This window comes from Grammomys surdaster, unplaced genomic scaffold, assembly GCF_004785775.1.
Source record: "Grammomys surdaster isolate TR1022 unplaced genomic scaffold, NIH_TR_1.0 63, whole genome shotgun sequence".
Lineage (NCBI taxonomy): Eukaryota > Metazoa > Chordata > Mammalia > Rodentia > Muridae > Grammomys > Grammomys surdaster.
Window position 1 is genome coordinate 383,438 of NW_021604565.1, and position 22,207 is coordinate 405,644.

General features: G+C 36.7%; 1 protein-coding gene across 4 annotated transcripts in view; it reads right to left on the bottom strand.

Annotated features, from left to right (window-relative positions):
* Positions 1 to 1,706: 1,706 nt before the first annotated feature.
* The window catches only part of Lrrcc1 (leucine rich repeat and coiled-coil centrosomal protein 1), a 37,389-nt gene continuing 16,888 nt past the window's right edge, over positions 1,707 to 22,207 (bottom strand). The window contains exons 10-19 of one of the 4 annotated variants that reach the window (XM_028767468.1): positions 21,136 to 21,340; positions 20,021 to 20,160; positions 17,036 to 17,237; positions 14,463 to 14,648; positions 13,404 to 13,578; positions 12,424 to 12,587; positions 11,734 to 11,942; positions 11,506 to 11,643; positions 10,988 to 11,123; positions 1,707 to 1,957 (exon numbers count right to left, since the gene is read on the bottom strand). In XM_028767468.1, coding sequence (XP_028623301.1) covers positions 1,934 to 1,957; positions 10,988 to 11,123; positions 11,506 to 11,643; positions 11,734 to 11,942; positions 12,424 to 12,587; positions 13,404 to 13,578; positions 14,463 to 14,648; positions 17,036 to 17,237; positions 20,021 to 20,160; positions 21,136 to 21,340 — 1,579 coding nt within the window. In that variant the 3' untranslated portion in view covers positions 1,707 to 1,933. Of the gene's footprint in view, positions 1,958 to 7,461; positions 9,705 to 10,987; positions 11,124 to 11,505; positions 11,644 to 11,733; positions 11,943 to 12,423; positions 12,588 to 13,403; positions 13,579 to 14,462; positions 14,649 to 17,035; positions 17,238 to 20,020; positions 20,161 to 21,135; positions 21,341 to 22,207 lie in introns of those variants that run through there. The other 3 variants (XM_028767449.1, XM_028767451.1, XM_028767458.1) reach the window with 3 other exon arrangements.

The window sequence follows — 22,207 nt, forward strand, 5'->3', positions numbered from 1 at the left end:
TTTGTTTCTTATTGTTCTAGAGCTTTTAGGTGTGCTGTTGTTAGTATAAAATATCTAATTTCTTTATGAAGGCAAATAGTGCTAAGAACTTTCCTCTTAGCACAGCTTTAAGCATGTCCCACAAATTTGAGTAGTTGTGAATTCATTTCCATTGAATTCTAGCAAGCCAGTGGTCATTCAGTATAAAGTTCAGTTTTCATGAGTTTGTAGGCTTTCTGTTATTTGTCATTGCTGAAATCCTTTAATCTGTTCTGATAGGATTCAGGAGGTTATTTCAGTTTTCTTTTATCTGTTGACACTTGCTTTGTGACCAAGTAAGTGTTCAGTGTTGGAGAACATTCCATGAGGTGCTGAAAAGGTATATTATTTTGTTTGGGTGAAATGTTCTGTATATATCTGTTAAGTCCATTTGGTTAATAACATTAGCTCCATTATTTCTCTGTTTAGTTTATGCATGCATTACCTATCCATTGGTGAGAGTGGGGTTTTGACGTCTCCTGCTGTCAATGTGTGAGGGTTGATGTGTGGTTTAAACTTTAGTAATGTTTCTTTTACAAATGTGGGCGCTCTTTCATTTGGGACATAGATGTTGAAATGGTATCTTGGTGGATTTTTCCTTTGATGAGCATGAAGTGTCCTTCTACATCTCTTTTGATTAACTTTGGTTTGAAGTCTATCTTGATAAATATTAGAACAGCTACACCAGCTCATTCCTTGGGGCCATTTGTTTGGAAAAAGTTTTCTAATCTTTTACTCTAAGGTAATGTTTATCTTCGATGTAGAAGTATGTTTCTTGTATGCAGGATGGTTTTGCATCCATTCTGTTATTTTGTGTCTTTTTGTTGGGGAATTGAGTTCATTGTTATTGAAAGATGTCAATGACCAATGATTGTTAATTCTTGCTATTTCATTGTCGTTATCGTTGGTGGTTTTGTGTGTATATGTGTTTGTATATGTTTTGTTTCTTGAGATTTTAATTAAGGATCATTCTGCTATATATACTAGGTCAGAAATTGCTGTGAAATAAAATTATTGCTATTTCTAAGACAATTTTTGTGTGTCTTACTTAGCTCATGTTTCCTACTACATCAGAAACTGGTTATTTAAACTGAAAATAGTCTCACAGTTCAGGAAGCGGCAAGTCTAAGATCAAGGCATAGAACTTCCTGAGTTCTGGTTAGGAACCTTTGGCTGGCTTGTGAATGGTAGATTGATTCTTTGCACTTTGTCTTTGAGTGGCTAGTGAATAGCTTTAGATTTCTCTTCCTACAAAGGCGCTAATGCAAACTTCCCTCTCATGATGACATCTAATGGTAATGATCTTATAAAGCATCTCCAAATATCATAAGGGAGGAGAGGGCTGGGGCTTAGGGGATGCATTAGAGTTTCAAAACATTAGTTTTGGGAAAGCAACCATACAATTTTACTTTTTCAATAATTTTCTGGGTAATTTTGTAAACACGTTTTAATATAATAGTTTAGATATTTTAAAAAGAGAAATATGACTATCAACTCTAAAAGTTTGATTGGTAACTATGGTTTCCAGAATAGAATATTAATTTGTTTAAATTTTCTCGGTCTCAAGTATAAATGTGTTAACTAATTAGCAAACATTTCAATTAGCCATCAAAATCTTTTTTTTTGCTGCCTGATATTGAAAATAAAATTAAACTACTGTTTCCCTAATTTCAGAGAGAAAAATGTTATAAGTGTAGACTTTTGCCTTTATTCTTTTATTTGTTGTAAAAACATTTCATAGATGTAAAATTTATACACAATACAATTCAGTCTTTGTGAGTCGTAATATATAGAGCAGTGCAACTGTCATCAGCATTGTCAAACACAGAACAATGTCGGTGCTTAAGTCCAAGCTCTCAGAAGCACATCCGCAACTGAGATGAGAACATGACCTGGAGGGTGGTGTTTTTCAGTCTCAGTCCTCACGTGCATAGTCACCCTGTGAATAATGAACAGCACAGTGAAAAATAATGATGTTTCTTTTTCCCCAAACATTGCTGAAAATGAGATTGATGGTGAAAAATCTTTCTAATACTGCTGGACCTTTTTGAAATTTCTGCTCATAATGCAATATTTAGAAACCAGAATACAAAAAACCTTTAAGATGCTACTACTGGTTATTATTGCATACTGTTCACTTAACAAATATTAAGTGACTAAAAACATCATGCCTTTAGTTTTAGTCTGATTTTGATTTCCAATTTTTTGGGGGGTGGCTATAAAGGATACAGTACTCAAAAAAGAATCAACTTGCTACACACTTATGTGTGCCTTTTTGGAGAAAGGCCTCAAAAATCTTTACCTCAAGTCAGTGTTCAAACCAGTTGGCAAGCTGCAAGTCAGATGTTTGTGCACTTGTTAGTACAATGGAGCTAACCTGCATTTCTTTGACCTGTAGAGTAATATTTCCAGGCCAGCAATCTTTTAATAAATGTAGGTTAATCACATAGATTTATCTGGACTATACTGTGACGTGTTGTAATAGTACTTAGTAATTTTTCATACATTTTAGAAAATGACTGTAATTCAGGATTGAATTGAGGGATGAGTTGCAAGTATTTTGTAATAAAGAGAATAATCTATTAGTTCACAGCTTATTGGATTTACAGTATATGACATTTGTGGAACATCACATACACCATTCGTATATACATAGAATTAAAAATGTGCACTCTGTTATAATATAGTAAATAGTTAAGAAAATAAGTTTTTATTTGATGATGGCAGTACACTGTTTCTTCTTCTTCCTCCTCTTCTTCTCCTTCCTCCTCCTCCTTCTTGCCATTCCCCCATCTGTAGGGGAAGAAGTACTGAGGATTGAGGATTGAACCCAGAGCCCTGTGAATGCTAATTAAGTGCCCTAATACTGAGTTATGTCCTCAAGCATAACTGAGTTTAAAATAAATAATCTTATTCAATGATCACAGATAATATCAATGTTCAACTGCTAGATCTCCCTTGCACTAATAATCCATCAAGAGATTCTATATCACAACTCTTCATTGTCACATTTCTAAATTCAAATTTGGCTATTTTTCTTTCAAATGCTCGAAGCATACAAACACTTCTCTTCTGCATTTTCTAGGTTAAAAGATGTTTCAAGGATAGTTAATCCTCTCATGATGAATGCTCCTGCTCACAGCACTCCTGGCATAGCAATCTGACAGACAATGCAAAGACCTTTTGAAAGTCTATATCCAGTAATTACAAGCAGGAAGTACAGACTGTATTTAAACACAGAATGTGCAGTGGAATGATTTTTAGTCTTATACTCTTCTCTTTTGCCTTTTCAAAGCTACTTACAAAAGGAGCATACATAGTATATAATTAATTTCTTTTTTTTTGCTCTGAATGGAACTGAGAATGTTTTGACATTTTCTTTAAAAGCAGCATTCATAGCAATGGTTTTCATCAAGATATCCTCATATGTACATGTCACTATTCTGTTTTCATTTATTATCCTCTCCCTGGTTTTTCTTGTGCCCTCCCCTTCTACAGCTGTTATGCCCCCTTAGTCCTTCTGCTTTCCTATTACATGTATTCCACTACTTTAGTTCCTGCCCCCTTAAGGTCTCCTCTTCATTACCCTCATCTTGATTCTGATTTACAAATGTACATGTATGCACATATGTGCATGTACACATAGTTTTAAATTTAAGTTCTGCATATGAGAAATGTATTTTTATTTGAATCTAATTTTGCTTAGCAATGATTCTAATTCCCAACACATGTGATTTTTATTTATTTACATCTGCATAAAATTCCACTGTGTTTATATACTACATTTTCATTATCCCTTCATCTATTGATCCATTTCATAGTCGTAGTGACTAATACTGATAATCACCTGTATGGTATTTTCACTTAATAATCCTTTGGGTATATATCCAGGAGTGTACAGCTGTGTTCTATGGTAGGCACCTCCATGCTTGATTTCCAAAGTGCTTGCATGAAATGACACTCCCAATTATTGATAAATTAAACTCTTCTTCCCAACATTTTTCTCTTTTCCACATCCTTACCAGCATTTTTTCCTTTCTCGTTCTTTCTCTTCTTTCCGTGTTTTTCCTTTGCTCCTCCTTTTATTTATTTATGTTTTGCTTGTTTTTTGATTTTTTTGAAACAAAGTTTCTCTGTGTAGCCTTGGCTGTTGCTTTATAGATCAGGCTGGCCTTAAGCTCAGAGATCTGCTTGCCTCTGTTGGAATTAAAGGTGTGGACCACCACTGCCCAGCCACCATTTATTTTATTGATAGCATTCTGACTGGGGTGGTATGGACTAGCAAAGCACTTTTAATTTGTATTTCCTTGATGGTGAAGGATGTTGAATACATTTTCAGATACATATTGACCATTTAACCTATTTATTGGCTAAACGATTTGAATTTTTTGGTGATAAACTTTCATTGTTCTTCATGTACTTTTTAATTTAATTCCGTGCTTAATATGTAGTTAGCAAAGCTTCTGTTCTCCCATTTGGTAAGGTATCTTCTCACTCCCTCAGTTATTTCTTTGGCTGTGCAGAAACTTAATTTCATGCAATTCTTATTTTTAGTAAATCTTAAAAGTTATTTCTCATGCTATTGGAGTCTTTCAGAAAATGCTTGCCTATATTTATATTTTGAGATACATCAGCTATGTTTTCTTCTGCAAGCTTCAATGTTGCAGATCTTACATTAAAATCTTGATCCATTTTTGCATTGATTTTGTGGAAGGTAGTTGACATTGACTTACTTTCACCTACATTTATAAGCCCACTTTTCCCAGCATCATTTGTTAAAGGGGCTGTTCCTTCTCTGATGTTTATTTTCAAGAGCTTTATCAAATGTTAGGTGAGTCTAGCTCTGTGGATTTACTTCTGAGTCCTCTGGAATATTCCTTAGGTCTACATGTTTATTTTTATGTCAACATTATGCTGTTTTGTTGCTAGGCTTTATTATGTAAGTGGAGATAAAGTATTGTTCATTTTCCATTGTTTCTGAAAAGGACTGCTTTAACTATTCAGAGCCTTTTTGTGCTGCCATATGAATTTTAGGACCGTTTCTAGTTCGGTAAAGAATGTCATTGGGAGGCCGGGCGGTGGTGGCGCACGCCTTTAATCCCAGCACTTGGGAGGCAGAGGCAGGCGGATTTCTGAGTTCGAGGCCAGCCTGGTCTACAGAGTGAGTTCCAGGACAGCCAGGGCTACACAGAGAAACCCTGTCTCGAAAAAAAAAAAAAAAAAAACCAAAAAGAATGTCATTGGGATTTTGATGGGGGTTGCATTGAATTTATATACTGCTTTTGATAGTATAATTTTCATAGTTCTTCCAGTCCTTGTAATCTTTTGATCTTCTTGTGTCTTCAATTCTTTCTTTTGTATCTTAATTTTAATGGTATAGGTATTTCACTCCTTGGGTCACCTTCTTTCTTTCCTGCATTTGCTTTCGCTGTCTCTCTCCTGAGTTACCTTTATTTTTTCATTCTTTCTTTGTTTCCCTTCCTTCCTTTTGTCTTCTTTCTCTACTGTGAAATTGAAGGTTTTAAAATTGTATTATATTTGTGTGTTCACACACGTGTGAGGTCAGGGGTCAATTTGTGGGAGTTAATTTTCTTCCACCATGTGAACCCAGGGGTCAAACTCAGGTACTCAAGTTTAGCAGCAAGTACCTTTAGGAGCTGACCCATCTCACCAGCTCAGCAATAAGAATTTTAATCTTCTCCTTCACTATCCTAGTACTTATGATAAGTGAAGCCTGAAATCATATTCATGCATAGAAATGATGCACATTGAAATATAAGAAATATAAGTTTGTGTTTGTTATAACAAAACAAATTCAACAAAAATATAGTGAAGGGGCTGGAGAGGAGGTAAGAGCATAGACTCCCTGGGTTCAGTTTCTACCACCCATATGACAGCACACAACTATTTGCAATTCTGAGTCCAGGGCATCTAATACCATTTTCTGGTCTACATGGGTACCAGGCACACATGTGGTACATAGATATATATGCAGGCTAATCATTCATATACAGAAAAGAAGATAATAATAAAATATAAAAAGAATATATTGGAAACTTCTACTTAAACTGCAGCAGCCCAAAAGTCTACTCTTGTGGGTAAAATGGAAAACCAGATTGTGGTCCATTACTGAAGCTGATGCCATTGAAACCCATATCTTGTCCCTAACAGTATGGCTAACGGGGAGCAGAAGAAAATTTACAGCAGGAAGAACAAGAGATAATTAGGACTACTCTGTCATTCCCATTCTTTCACATCTGCTTATAGCATACTATCCCCATAAATGTAAGTCAGATGAGTCATCCATAGTTATTTGAACCGCTACCATTGTTGGCAACTTTACTTTTACCCTACTATATGTACATTTCTCTATTATTTGTTTCAGGAATGTTTAAATGGCTTGAATAATACTAACCTACTGATATTTGTCATTAGCCACATGAGTGATACATAAAGCTACTAGAGTTGGGAGCACTGCTCTGTATTCCTGGACACTTTGATGAAGAAGTGAAGGGTTAATCTGTTATCCTTGAAAACATTCAGGATCCTACCCCATGCACAAGTATATTAGGATTCCAATGGATAACAGTAGGTACTTTTTTCTAGATATTACTCAAAGTACTCAACTAGCCCTCTGAATCTAATATCAACGTTCAGGAAAAGTTCAATGGTCTTGGAGAGGGGATTCTGGCTTTGAGAATTTGGTTAGTTGTATGAATGAGTTCCAAGTTGGGATGTAAGTATGTATTAGAACCCAAGTTCATGTTATAGTATATAAGTTCAAAGAGCATTAAGTTGAGGTGCTTTTAAGTCAAGAATTTAGATCTGAAGATAAGTTGGTAGATACAGGATTCTTGGAGAATCCCCTAGATTTAGAAAACTGAAAGATTTCTAAAACTGGTATTTCAGTGAATGTATGGATTATCTGATTCCTCCTGCCCCTGCTAAAAACAAAAGCAAAACCACAAAAATAAAAATTACACACACACACACACATACACACACACACCAATCCAATCATACTATAATCTATCCTCCTATTGTGAACTTCAGCATTCTATTCCTTCATCTCACAGATAGGGGAGCCCAGTACTCCGTCAACAAGCAGAAATGGAGTACTCAGGAGTGCAATGTGGTAATAATTAAGCAAGGTGCATGGAATGTTTTCCTCTATAGAGAACACCAAAGGTTCCACAGCCTTCCTGAAACATCCTCTGTATTACAGAATCTGCATTCACATATCTGTGCCAACTCAACTCCATGCTTGCCATTAGACAACAACAACAAAAAAATTATGGATGCATGAAACTGCAAGTGTCAGGCACTGACTGGTTCAGGTAAGAATTAGACTGTAACCTACCATTTGACTGAAGCATGTAGCTCTGCTATAATAACACCATGAGACCTTCTCTTCAGCAATATTTAAAGATTATTTGGGTTCTATTTACTTTTTAAAATTTAGTTTATTAATATTAGTTTTTGAATGTGTTATACTTTCTTCCTCTCAGAAACAGCACAGGGGTAAGGACATTATTTACCAACATAAGTGTTGACAACAGTGAATTAGCAATACAAGACTAGATAGGAAATGAGATGAATGTTTCCGCTGCAGAGTCAGACATCTCTTCACTCAGTGAGTGGAATTCTGAATGAGGGTGGACTGCTGTGCTCTTCTAGGTCAGGAAATATTTATAAAACTATACACTTCATCTTTAATGAACAAATGCACCAAAAAAGAGGAAACTGAGTCATGTGGAGATAGCTAAACCTTTCTGAATGAGAACACATTTTTGTTTACCCTATAGACTTTCAATATTTTTTCACTACATCTTATAGACATTTTAAAAGGAGTTGCATCAACTAATGGACAACCTGTAAATACAACTAGTTCTGTATTAGCACAACCTCAACAATGATTATTTTTGTATCTTTCCTACAGGCAAACTGTATAGTCAATTGTAAGTGTGTAATTATCAACAAGGTACAGCACAGAGACAAGAAAAGTGCTTTAAGTCTAGTTATTATGATAGGTCCATCTAATCAACATAATTAATAATACTTTATTATAAAAACCCCACATATACAATATTTCATCAAGTCTCTTAAATATATTCATAATGAAATGTGTAGAAAGAGACATTTCAAAGTCATAGCAGTTACTACTGTTACAGTATTTAATCATTTTTACAATAGGTCTGTTGGTCCGTTTCAACTAAATTTGTTCCCACCAACATCACATTTCTTTCTGTATCTCACTTATAGCACAAGCAAGTTGCTTAATTTTTCCTTCCATCATTTTTTTGTTCTTGCATGTTTCTTCCAGAAGTCCTCGCATTTCGTCTTCAACTTGTTGAACCTAAACCAATGTATACATTTTACATTTTAATTTTCTAAAAATATTTTAAGTGCATTTTGAAAAGTCAACGATGTATTTTATGTACTCTATAAGTTGTTATTCATTAAATGAAGTTAGTAAGATGCAACTTTTTTCAAATGATAAAATGGAAAGCTATATAAAGTACTTTCATGTGTATTACCTATTTAGTCCTCATAAGATTCTCCTGCAAAGGATAAAGTAATGTATTTTAACTACATTTTGAGTTTAGAAAATGTGAAATTCCTATTTTACAGAGAACAGAAACCTAGTTTTCTGATTCCATCATCCCATTGTCCTGAGCAGCCTGTCAATGGTGAGTTTAACTTAAAATACCCACACCTCAAAGACTTGCAACTCACACAAGCTTCCTCCCAAATCAGTCTTTTCAATGTGGTCCCTCCAGCATTTCTGAAAGTTCTGGTGGTGTTTTCTCTTTGCGATATAATTTTACCATTCATTCTTAGCCCATATTTCCCCAAGATCTGTGCACTGCATACTACAGACCTTTGCTTGAAACTTTCTTCTATTTAGCTCAACATGTCTGACAGATTCGGCTACTGCAACAATCTTTTTCTGCTACTACATTCCCTTAATAAGATCTCCTAATTTCTTTTCCCTTAGAAAATGACTTTTCCTAATTTATTCATTTAAAAAAATTTTTTTTAGATTTTATTATTTTGTGTAAGAGTGTTTTGCCTGCATATATGCATGTTTTGCAAAAGCATGGTTAGGACTCATGGAAGTCAGAAAAGGGCATCGGCTCTCTTGGGACTAGAGTTATAGATGCTTGTCACCTGCCATGTGGGTGCTGGCGATAGAACTTGGGTCCTCTTCAACAGTGACTAGTGCTCTTAAAGGCTGAACTAACTCTCCAGCCCCAACTTCTCCTGCTTTAAATTTTTACCTATCAGTGATGCCTCAAGTTCTGTATACTTCATATGCCTAATTATTATTTTTAAGCTCTGGTTCTATTTTTCTAACTTTTTTTTAAAATTTAAAATGATTTTATTGTTTTAGTATACAAGGCAAATTTATGGCATCAGAGCAGAGGCTGAGGAAGACTCATATTTCCGGTTGGATGAAAGACCCACTTAAGCTTATAATGAGCCAATCGGTGAATCCGGCTCTATCAGAATCAGGTAGAATTTAGCATCCATGTCCTTTCTGTTCATCTCAGAGGCTTGGGAACAGCAACTGCTTTCGATCTTCAGGACAATCAGGAGCAGGGCCTTTGGACTTAAGAATTCTCAAGAACTTATTACATCATGAAACAGACTTGTGCAGTATCAGGGAGTCTCTCAGCATCATCCTGAAAAGAAAGGCTTGTAACTTCTAACATAACGCAGACTTGAACGTGTGATAAACCTCAGGTAGTAAGACTCTCCTAAGTCTCCTGTCTGTCAAAAACAACAGAAGAAAGCATTTCTTTACCTCTTTACCAAATCATGTTGCTAGTAGGTCCAACATTATACTCTCAGTACGTTCAGCCGCAAGCCCAGTTCATGTTTTATTTTGTATTGCCCACAGTATCTTTGTATCATGTTAAACAAAATACCTGAAGTCACTACTGACTGCAAGTGAAATAACATGGTCATTATGCTCCTAATAATTGATTAAATAAGACTGTCAAATTTCCTTGCAGAGTCCTAATGGTAATTCTACCTTAAGCACATTCTGACAGTGACTCTTCCTTTGTATATAAACTTTCTTATGTGTTAGTACTGTCTGTAACCACATTTGTGAATGTGTGTGGAAGCCAGAATATAGCACTGGATCCCTCAGACCTAGTTATAGGCATTTATAGAGTGCAGCAACCTTGTTACATGAGTGCTAGGATCTAAACTCTGGGCCTCATTAAGAGCTCAATGCTCACGACAGCTGAGCCATCTTCTCAGTCCCTCCTCTCCTGCTTTTTGGAGACAGGTCTTCCTGTTTAGCCCAGTCTGGCATAAATATTTGATCTTCCTGCCTCACCCTGAGTACTGAGATTACGGAGTAAGCTTGCATTATGTGCTCTCTGTTCTTGAATGTTTTTTGGTTGCTTATTTCTGAATCTTACATACCTTAGTTCTTTTTGGTTGCTTTTTCATTACCACTTGAAAATTGATGAAAAGTTCTTAAGTATCTTTGAATCTAGTGGATCTCAAAAAGGTAATCATATCAGAATATTTGTGTGTTTGTTAAAATACCTTGATCTTCATGAGGGTAAAGCCCATGATGTTTGTCTCAGAAGCACCAGAAACTTATTTTTATCAAGATGACAAACCTGATTGGCTTAAGCCCTAATGAACAGGGAAGTGATCACCAAGAACTTTCTCCAGGCAGTGTAGATTGCACTTCCACAGGGATGTTCATGGAGACTGCTGAGATCATAGAGTGTTGCAAGCAGGGATTTAACTTACTACTCAGTTCCCTGGAGTTATTATCTGTTAATGATTGAAATGTTGCCTAGATTCAGGATAACTTTAGTAATATGTTCTTTAAAGGTTAGGTCATCAAAATGTTCAACCTTTCCTCTTTTAGTTTCCAAAAATCTAATTTGTTTAACCATAATAATTTAACATTATCAAAATAAATCTTAGCTTACTGTACCTTTAAATTTGCACAGTCAATATATTTCTGCTTCTCATTTGCTAGCTGTATTATTTCAGCTTGATGAGCTTCAACAATTGCATCAACTTGTTTTCTAAAGGTGTCATCCATGTTTTGAAGCTTTTCCAGTGCATCCCTTAAAAAAAAGAGAGAGAAAATAATCCCTATGCATATGGATCCACAAAGAGATTAAGAGGGCTTTCTAGTGAGAAGCTGTCTGCAGGCTCTGTTATTAATACCATTCTGCATTTTGAAATAAAAACTAGTCCTTAAACTGTATTACCTATTTTTCATGGGAATTCAATGTTTCAGGTAAGAGGAAATTATATATATTCAAATCTAATCTAATTATTACCGGGAACTTTCTTATTTTAGACGTGTAATGAAAATAACTTTCTTTCTTAGCGAATTATGCCCTCTGTATCTTTGGCATCTTCTTTCTTTACATGTATTTCATCCATTCTAGTGTAGTATGTGTGTTTAAAGGGATCCCACATCCTCCATAACTTAATACTTACTTTTGTAGCTCAAGACTTTTGTCTCTCTCTGCTTTCAGTTTCCTTTCTTTGTTTTCAAATTTTTCTTTTACTTCTTTTACTTGCGTTTCAAGATGAGAGAGTAGTTCTCCTTTATCATGCCATTTCTTATTTAGTGTGCTAAAAAGACAAGAAATAACTTTAGAATTAAGTGAGGAACATGAACTCACTCATCTAAACCTTTTTCTCACTGACAATACTGTATAATACCTGTAAGCTTTTCTGATTTCTTCAAGTTCTAATTCTTTTGCTTTCAACTGTTGCTTAAGTTTCTCCTTTCTTTCATTGTGTCTCTCCAGTTTCTCAACTATAGAATCTAGTTGTGAAGACTTTTCATTAAGTTGCTCTTGAGAACATTTTTCTATGAAAGTGATCTGTTCTTGTAGCACTTTGATTTGCCCATCTTTTTCTTGTAAACACTTAAAAAGAAAACCAGTAATTTATTTTAGATGTTGCATATTGGTATGAGTGAAGATCTAAAAGAATATGGACCATAAAAATATTAAAGTTTCTTGATATGTATAATCTTTTACTGATGACTCATATTTTGTTATTTTCCAGGTAATAATAATAAGGCAGGCTTGGTGCTACATGCCTTTCGTCCCAGCACTCAAGGCAGTGGCAGGCAGATCTCTGTAAGGCTCGCTTGGTTGCTAGCCAGCCAAGAATACATAGACCCTATCTCAAAAAACAATAACAACAACAACAAAAAAGTCAAAGTAGAATTCAAGTTCATCAGCATCAGATACTGCTTTTAAGAGCAAGGCTGAGAAACTATAAAAGGAAACATGATATTCTTTTTGTCTTTAAAATCTACAACAGTCGAGGATCACAAAGATAAATTATCATTTTCCAAACCTGCTACCCTCTCTAATCTTAAAGGACCAATATCAGGCTTACATCTTTCAGTTTCCGGATGGTTTCAGTTTGGTCCTCGATGATCTTGCACTTTATTCTCAATGCATCACAGTCACTTTCATGGGCTTTTCTCAGAGATTCATTTTCTCTGTATAAACTTTCAATTTGGGCTTCTAATTTCCCACGACTCTGCGATAGTGATGAGCCTAAGAAATAATTACCAGTTAGGAACTTAATACACCTTGGGGATTTTTGTACTTATAAAATGCTACCTAATAAGGTGAAAAACAAGCAAACCAAAAAACAAAAACAAAAATAAAAACAAAACAAAACAAAAAAACCAACTGATGTAAAGCCCAAAGTATACAATAATGCAAATCAACAGGAGAAGGAAAGTCTTTTTAACATTTGAGCTCTATTTAAGTAAAATGAAGCAAACACAATCACAGTAGAAATTACTATAAAATAAATAAGCAATGCTTTATTTTGACCACTAACTATTCATAATTTTTAAGCTATCTGTTAATGTCAAGACATAGTATTTATTTTTTGCTATATAGCAGCCAGAAAGAAGACTAAGGGTTTACCTGAAATCTACAGTGACTTTCATTCATGTACAATTTTACTTCTCTCCATGCAAAATATGGAAAAATGTTACAAATATGAATACTCATTTTAGATGATTTTAGTATTAATATAAAGAACAGTATTATCACAGTATCCCAGGAATACATTCAACTTTAATCCTTTTATGTTACCAGTGCAAAGGCTTACTCTTGAGTGACTTCTCTCAGTCTCCAGAGCAGCAGTAGGTATAGGCATGTATCTCCATTTCTGGCCACTTAAACATCTTAGTTATTGAAATGCCTTACTTCCCTAGAGACTTGTGCTCCTGTTTGGCTGGTAAATGCCTATGTATCCTACTAGACAACATATTCTTTTTAACTTAGCACTGGGAGGCAGTCCAGATATACTGCTTTGTAATAATGGCTATTTTCCATTGAAAAACTTGAGACTCTTACTCTGACATGCCAGTTCTTGTCCCCATACTTTTCTCTCAGTTCGTAAGCCATAAATCAGTGACTCTTTGGCTGCCAGCTCAGAAATCAGCTGGTTTTTTTCATGTCTGAGAAGTTCTATTTGAATGCTCTTCTGCTTGTCATCTTCAATCAAAATTTCAAGAGTGTTGATTTGATTCTGTACACCCCAAAACACAAATTATTTCACTTAATTATAAACATTAAAATTATATATGCTATAAATTATTAAAGTTGTTCTTTTTGTATCTTATGAAAAATGCTCTTTAAGCAATTAAAAAGTAAAGATTACCAACTTTTACACCAAAAGTTTTAAGGTATACACTATAAAACGAAATGCTAACATTTAAAAGGCTACTTTTTAACACCGAGTTTCACTCCATATTTATAAGAGAAAAGTTGAATCCGTAATTGTCAAAATTTCTCATGAAATATTTAAATCAACAATCTATATATAATTTATTTTCCAGAAGTTGATTTCTTAGGTGAAGTAGCACAATTATTAAGAGATAATTTCAAGGCTATTATGGTTAAGTGTACCTGAAAATACCATTACCACCATCGAATTAATACTAATAATACGAGTAGTGTTTCTCAAAGCTTAGCACCTTTTCAGTATCACTTTCCCATTCTCAGTCCTAACACTGTACAACTGGTGACTACTATATAGAATAAGTTTACTGTCATTTATTCACATAGTTTTATTTATTTTTGAGAAAGGGTCTCACTATATAGACCCGGTCAGTCTAGAATTTGAAATGTAGACTACAATGGATTCAAATCCACAGAGATCCATCTGCCTGCCTCTGCCTCCCAAGAGCTGGGGCTGAAGGGGTGTGCCACCATACCTAGCATTCTTAAGATATTTTGATGAAAGCAGTATCATCTATGAAATCATGAATCTCATTAGGTATACTTTCATTATGAACACCAACTGTATGAATAATACAATCTCAGAGTTATTCCTGAGTACTTCCTAAAAGTCACTGCTCACACGTGAGACGATGTGAAAGCCCCAAGGGAAAGCACACTGCAGATTCCTGCCTGTAAATTTGCTGCTGCTTCCTGCTTCAATTTGCAGACTTCTGAGAGTTTTGTCTTTTGTTCCTTCACCATACAGGTAAGATCTTTAATTAAAGATGAAGATTCATTTTCTTTGCGTTGAGCCCAAATAAGAGCATGTTTACTCTTCGCTAACTCAGTTGCAACATCTTCAAAGCCATCTTTAACCTGCATTTTAAAATCATATTATAAGATTTCCAAGTAGAAAATATTTGCTTCTATAAATAGTTTACACTTTTCATTTTAAAACTTTTAAGTTTAAGTAAAACAAAACTCAGAGGCATCATGTTTCAGTGTACTTAATATCTAGAAAGTAAAACGCAGACCTAGGGAGTTTGCTATTCATTTGTCCAGTTACTCAGGGAATTAACTACTGAATATAAGAACCAGGATTAATTTGTATGACACATAATTCACTGAGCAACTACTGTATGTCAGCTATTGTTTGGTATTACAATGATCAGCAGACAAAACAGACTAATCTGTTTTCCAGTAGGTAAGGACTAACAATATAGCAATAGGACCACACTATGCACTATGAAACTATATAGAAAGAACATCCCTTTACTGAGCAAAGCTTAGAGGGATGCACAGTATTGTAAAGGGAATGTTTAATTTTAGCGAACATTATTATCAAGAGGTTAACAGGGAATAAAAGGCTGTAAGGCTGGAGGGCTGGTGTTCCAGGCAGTAAGGTGCTTACAAGTCCGAGTAGAAGACATGGTGACGTTAGAGTGGCATGAGTGGGGAGATGACAGAGCATGAAATCAGACAGAATACAAAGAGTTTTGATTATTATTCTGAACAGAAGTATCTGAGGAGTGGCATAACAGCTAACTTACACATTCTAACACAAAGGTGGTAAGAAAGAAGATTATTATTATAAGAAGCTCTTGAGGTTATGGAATATCAGAGAAAGAGGCATCAATGAGAATCAGAAAAAGAGGAACATTAGTTTTTCACACAATCACTTAGAAGCCTAGGAATAGACACGAATGGAAAGACTTGAAGTAAATGTAGAGAAATTTCAGTTTAAGAGAAATGCTAACTAGTAAAAGGCAAAAGATTTATACCCACCTACTAAAAACAATGATATCCTGAAATTTGCAGGCAAATGAATGAACGAGGAAAGATCATCCTGAGTGAGGTAACTCAGACACAGAAAGACACACATGGTATGTACTCACTGATAAGTGGATATTAGCCATAAAGTACAGGATCCACACTACAATCTACAGACCCCAAAAAGCTAAGTAACAAGGAGGGCCCAAGAGGGACACTTGAATCTCACTAAGAAGGGAAACAGAACAAGACATGGAACTCAATAAGGGAGGACAGAAGGAGAGAATACTGGGAGAGACAAGTTGAACTGGTGGTGGCGGTGGGATCTCTAGGACAAGCTAGAGATCAACAGACACTCTCAGGAATCTATGACGGTGACCCTAGCTCCTAGTAGTGGGGGATACAGAACCTGAAACCGCTATCTCCAGTAACCAGAAAAGACTTCCAATTGAGGGACTCGAACACCAACCTAGCCACAAAACCTTAGACCCACAATTTGTCCTGTTTAAAAGATGTGCAGGGGTAAAGATAGTGTAGAAATTTAGGAAATAGCCACCCAAAGACTGACTCAGCTTGAGACCCATGCTGTGAGAGGGAGCCTACCCTTGACACTGTTAATGATATTCTGCTATACTTGAAGATAGGAGCCTAGCATAACTGTCATCTGAGAGGCTTCACCCAGCAGCTGATGGAAACAGATGGAGAGATCCACAGCCAAACATTAAGTGGAGCTTGGGAAATCCTATGGAAGATAGAGAGGAAGGACTGCAGAAGCCAGAGAGGACAAGGATACCACAAGAAAACTAACATAATCAACTAACCTGGGCCCACTGGGGCTCAGAGATTGAACTGCCAAACAGATAGCATGCATGGTATGTACCCAGGCCCTCAGTACATATGTAACAGTTCTGTAGCTTGGTCTTCATGTAGGACTCCTAACGTCAGGAGCAGGGGCTGTCTCTGACTCTGTTGCTTCCCTTTGGATCCCTTTCCCTTAACTGAGCTGCCTTGTCTAGGCACAATAGAAGATACTCTTAGTTCTACTCCAACTTGATATGCCAAGGTGGGCTGATATGGGAGGCCTCCCCATTTCTGAGGAGAAAGAAAGAATGGGGAGAGGGTTTTAGGAGAGGGGAGAATGAAAGGAGAGGAGGGAGGGGAAACTGTGATTGAGATATACAGTAAGTTAATTAATAAAAATAAAGAAATACTAATTAGGCAGTGGGCCACCTTTGTCCCAGGAGCGGATGGAGGACTGTCAGTTTTGCTGGCCCCTGCTGTACAAATTCAGGTTTCCCATTCCTATTCTGATTCTCACTTTAGATCCTCACTGATCACCATAATTAGTTTTCCCAACAGCAATAAAAAAATAGCTACTGTTATATGAGGAAATGAAAACTCTACAAATTCATTTTTTAAAACATCATATCATTTTGGGTGGGATTTTAAAATGTAGTCCTCTCATCAGTAGAGAGCGAGATAGCAATTCTTACATCTTTAAATCTTCTAGCTTCAACAGTTAAAGCAATACGGAATTCATTTTCTAAATCCAAATACTGCTGGTTTAATATATCAATTTTTTCTTGGTATTCTTTTACTTCTTGCTCATGTTTTCTTTCTTCTTTGGACAATTGTTTAGCTAATGCATCCTGGAACTCAGCATCAGTGAAAAACTCCCGAGTTTGAATTTCTTGCCTGAAATGAAAGCCAAAGCAATGCGATTCACATTAATAAAAACTCAGTGGTCTTTAATTAAATGGTGCTGGTCTAACTGGCAGTCGGTATGTAGAAAAATGAAAATAGATCTGTATTTGTCACCTTACATAAAGCTCAACTCCAAGTGGATCAAGAACCTCAACATAAAACCAGATACACTTAATCTAACAGAAAAGAGTGAGAAAGAGCCTTAAACATATTGGCATGGGGAGGAGGCGGAGGGGGTGTAAGGGATTTCCTAAACAGAACTCCAATGGCTCATAATCTAAAATCAAGAAATGATAAATGGGACCTCATGAAACAGGAAAGCTTCTGTAAGGCAAAGGACACTGTCAATAGGACAAATCGGCAACCTACAGATTGGAAAAAAAACTTCACTAACTACACATCTGATAGAGGGCTAATATCCAAAATATATAAAGAACTCAAGACGCTAGCATCCAAAACACCCAAACAACTAAACAAGTAATTCACAAGGAAGCAATCTTGAATGGTCTAGAAGCACTTAAAGAAACGTTCAAAGTCTTTAGTGATCAGGGAAATTCAAATCAAAACGATCCTGAGATTTTACCTTACACCAATCAGAAGAACAAAAACTCAGGTGATAGCACATGCTGGTGAGGATATGGAGAAAGAGGAACACTTCTCCACTGCTGGTGGGATTGCAAGCTGGGACAACCACTCTAGAAATCAATCTGCAAGTTCCTCAGAAAATTGGAAATAGATTCAGCTATACCCACTTTTGGGCATATACCCAAAGATGCCCCATCATACTACAGAGGCATGTGCTCTACTATGTTTATAGCGGCCTTATCTGCAATAGTCAAAGCTACAAACAACCCAGATGTCCCACAACAGAAGAATAGATACAGAAAATGTGTTCACTTACATGAAATATTATTCAGCTATTAAGAACAAGGACATCATGAGTTTTTCAGACAAATGGATGAAACTAGAAAATATCATCCTGCCTGAGGTAATTCAGACCCAAAAGAACATGCATGGTATGTACTTACTAATAAGTGGATATTAGCCAAAAATGTACAGAGTACCCAGGATACAATCCACAGAACTTAAAAAGGTTAACAATTAGAAGGACTTAAGTGAGAACGCTTCAGTCCCACTTAGGAGGGAGAAGAAAATAATCACAGGAGGCAGAGGGAGGAAGAGAGGGAACTGTGTGGGAGAGGGGACAGGGAGAGGAAAAGGGGAACATGATCAGGTATTGGGGAGGGGAGCAAGAGAGAAGCCCTAAGGGCCAGCAGAATGAGTGGAAATATGCAACTTGAAGAGTGGGAGGTGAGAGGTGGGGGAACCCTCTAGGATGTACCAAAGACCTGGGAGATGAGAAACTATCAGAACTCAAACCTTAGATGAAATGCCCAACAATGGGGAACTTGTAGAATCCACCTCTAGTAGAAAGACAGGGCCTCAAGTGAAGGGATGGAATTGATATCCCATAGTCAAAAACACTGACCCAGAATTGTTACTATCTAAAAGAACTGCAAGGACAAAAACAGAGAAGAGACTGAGGGAAAGGAGTTCCAGTGACCAGCTCAACTTGGGATCCATCTCATGGGGAGGCTTCAAGGTCTGACACTATTACTGATGCTATGGTGTGCTTACAGACAGGAGCCCAGCATGGCTGTCCTCTGAGAGGCTCAACAAGCAGCTGACTTAGACAGAGGCAGACACACCCAACCAATAGACTTTAGTCAGGGACCCCAGTGATTGAATTAGGGAAAGGCTGGAAGCAGCTGAGGAGGGTGACTCCATAGGAAGATCAGCAACCTCAACTAATCCGGACCCCTGAGATCTCTTGACACTGAGCCACCAACTAGGCTGCATATAGTAGCTGGTATGAGGCCCCTGGTACATATATAGCAGAGGACTGCCTGGTCTGGCCTAAGTGAGAGAAGATGCACCTAACCCTGGAGAGACTTGAGGCCCTAGGTAGTTAGGTGGCCTGGTGGGGGTGGGCTGGGGACATCCTCTTGCAGACAGGTTGGGAGGAGGAATGGGATGAGGAACTGTGCGAAGGTGGACTGGAAGGTGATAATGACTGGATTGTAAAAACATTAAAAGTCATAAACAAACAAACAAAAAACCCTCAATGGTCTTTAAATAGCTATTAACATTTTGTATTACCCAAGGTTAATGGAAAACAAGTTCCTTTTTTTTTTTTAAATCACAGAAATGGTACTTAGGTAGACAAAGAAAGTTTATAGTCTACTGTTGTAACAGAATCAATCCTGAGTAATTTTATAGAGTTATTTGGAAGTGAATTAGGATGGCGTCCTCTCTATATGATGAACCATTTCTGGTAAAGTCTGAAGAAATATAAAAACAAGGTGCATTATTATAAGTCTTTCTCATACCGACACTAAAGTCACATATTTGATTTTTAGCTCCTAGCATTTCTATAGGACTGAATCTAATATAGAAGCAAACACGGTATTGTCTATGAGTTAATTCTGATTTTAATCTTTCTCTCACTACACTGATTGATGGATTGCTTTTATGTGTGTCATGCATTGAAGGCACAGGGCACCAGGTGGGAGTTGGCTTTCTTCTTATCATGTAGATCCCAGGAACCACACCTTTCAAGCTTGGGGACTAAGCCATCGTGCCTGCCCTCCATGGGTTAATTCTGCCAGATTTCACCAATGGTCAATCACTGCGTGAGGAAGACCAAGGAAAGAGCCAGGAACTCCCTTTTATACTTTTAAATGTTAGTATTATCTTGATACATGTTCACTCACCTGTGTTCCTGCTCTTTCAATGCCAGAAGTTCATGAAGTTGTTGCACTTGCTGTTTTTCTTGGTGAAGAGAGGTTCGAAGTAAGTTTATTTCTCGATCAGCAGCTGAGGCTTTGAGTTCCACCTCTTGGATCAGTCTTATCTGAGTGAAGTACACATGGTCAGAGCTTACACAAGCATGTCCCTCCTTCTAGTTCTTGTCCTTAGCCTGTTCCTAGCCTCATCTGAGTGAAGTACACATGGTCACAGTTCTTACACACATTCTCCTGCTTCTAGTTTCTATTTGGTTGCTTTGTTTAAAGGCCAAGAGCAGTTTCATTAATTTAGAAGAAAGCCACGAAGCAGGCAAGCTGCAGATCTTTCAGCTGTCTGAAGGAGGAAGATTGAGAACAGGAAGAAAAAAAGTTAAAGGAGTTATGTCTTAGAGTTAGGCCTGGAAGTCAGGCAGGTCAGCCACATGGTGAGTGAGGGGTAGCTTTGGGGAGTGCTGAAACTGAAAGTGGTAGGGATGGCATGTCCAGATTCAGTCCAGTATCTGAAAGAAGAAGGGGAAACAAAAATAGAAAAGAAAATGAGAAAGTCCTTCCTCAGAAAGACTGGCCTACCTCAGAGCTTCATGGCCATCCCAGTAACTGTCCCTGCTTCTATTTTAATACCAGCTCCTCTAAATGCTCATTAAATCACATGGCCTAACAACTAATCTGCTTTCAAACTTTATAGAATTAAGAATGGCATTGCCAATGTAGAAGCATCAATTGTACTAGTATCAATTGTACTGGTACTATTGATTTGCATACATTTTTTTTTTGGACAGGAATTCAATGCCAATAGCATGAAACTGAAAGTCTTTCAAGTACTCCACAGATCTGAAAGCTGTCTCTCAAAAATATGAGCCTATCTCCCTCTATTATTTTTACCAACTCTACCAATTCTTTATCTAACTGGTATTGATAGAATAAAGATGTAACTTGCAGGCTGCATGATTGAGATATTACAAATAACAGTGACTTAATTTGTGCATACAGCCTGGCATCTTTTGAACTTACTATGGTATGTAATTAGTTTTAGGAAGAGCCCTCAATCTGTTCATTCATATCACTGATCCACTCAGGGATACCTGTGCCTGCTGCTGCTGTGCTTTCTGCTTCTCCATTTTTTCCAACGCTCTTTCCAGGGTTCTCAGGTGTCTGATGTGATCTTCCTGTTGATCTCGAGCTTTCATTAATTCAATAGTTAGTTTTTTAACTTCATTTTGAAGTCTGTGAACTATAATTTCAAGTTGAGCCTTGCAATGTCTCTCCTTAAAAATAGCATCCTTTAGTCTGGAGAATAAATTATATAATAAAAATATGAATGTTACAAGTTTAAAAATAATGAAAATTATACCCGATGTTAAGGCTTAAAACAGTGATAAATATCTGAAGTATTGTCAAACTCTAATTATACTTAAAAAAGGGCTACAAAACAGTATATGCCTTTGTCCCAACCCTGAAAATAACATTTTCCTGTAAGGGAAAAATATTCATCATAAACTAAAGACATTTACATAAAGTTATTATTTCACAGTAACTGTTTGCCCCTAGTGTGTTTTAGTTTTGAGATACGTGTGAATTTTTAAAAAACATTCAGTATAAGTAAGCCACTGCCCTCAAAGAGCTCAATGTCAAGCAGAGCAGACTGGCTTGGAATCGCTAAAGCTAGGAGATGGAAGTGCTGCATAAGCATCTGGTCAATTTTGACTTCCTTTTATCTTACCCAGACCAAAGTGGTGATACCAGCTTTGTATGCACTAGAGTGTTTTGCTTGCAACTAAAAAATTGACTTATGTAAACAACAAGGACAAGTTTACTGGCATACATAACCAAACTTAGGCAGACTGGCTGGTACTCTTCTCAGACACCACTGAAACCAAGCACTGAATCCCTTTAGAATTCTATACCACAGAGTTAGTTCTCAGGAACTGGTTTCAGCTTCTCCTAGTGTGGCAAGCACTTAAGGGCATGTATATATGTGTGTGGACGTGTGTGCATGCATGAAGGTCAGAGGACAATTTTCATATACAGGTCTCTCCTTTCATTGAAGGTTCTAGAAGTGAATTCAGGCTGTAAGGCTTGTGTGGCAAGTGCTTTTACTTACTAAGCCATCCTGCAAGCCCTGAGTTTACATTCTAACAGTCACAACAGGAATGA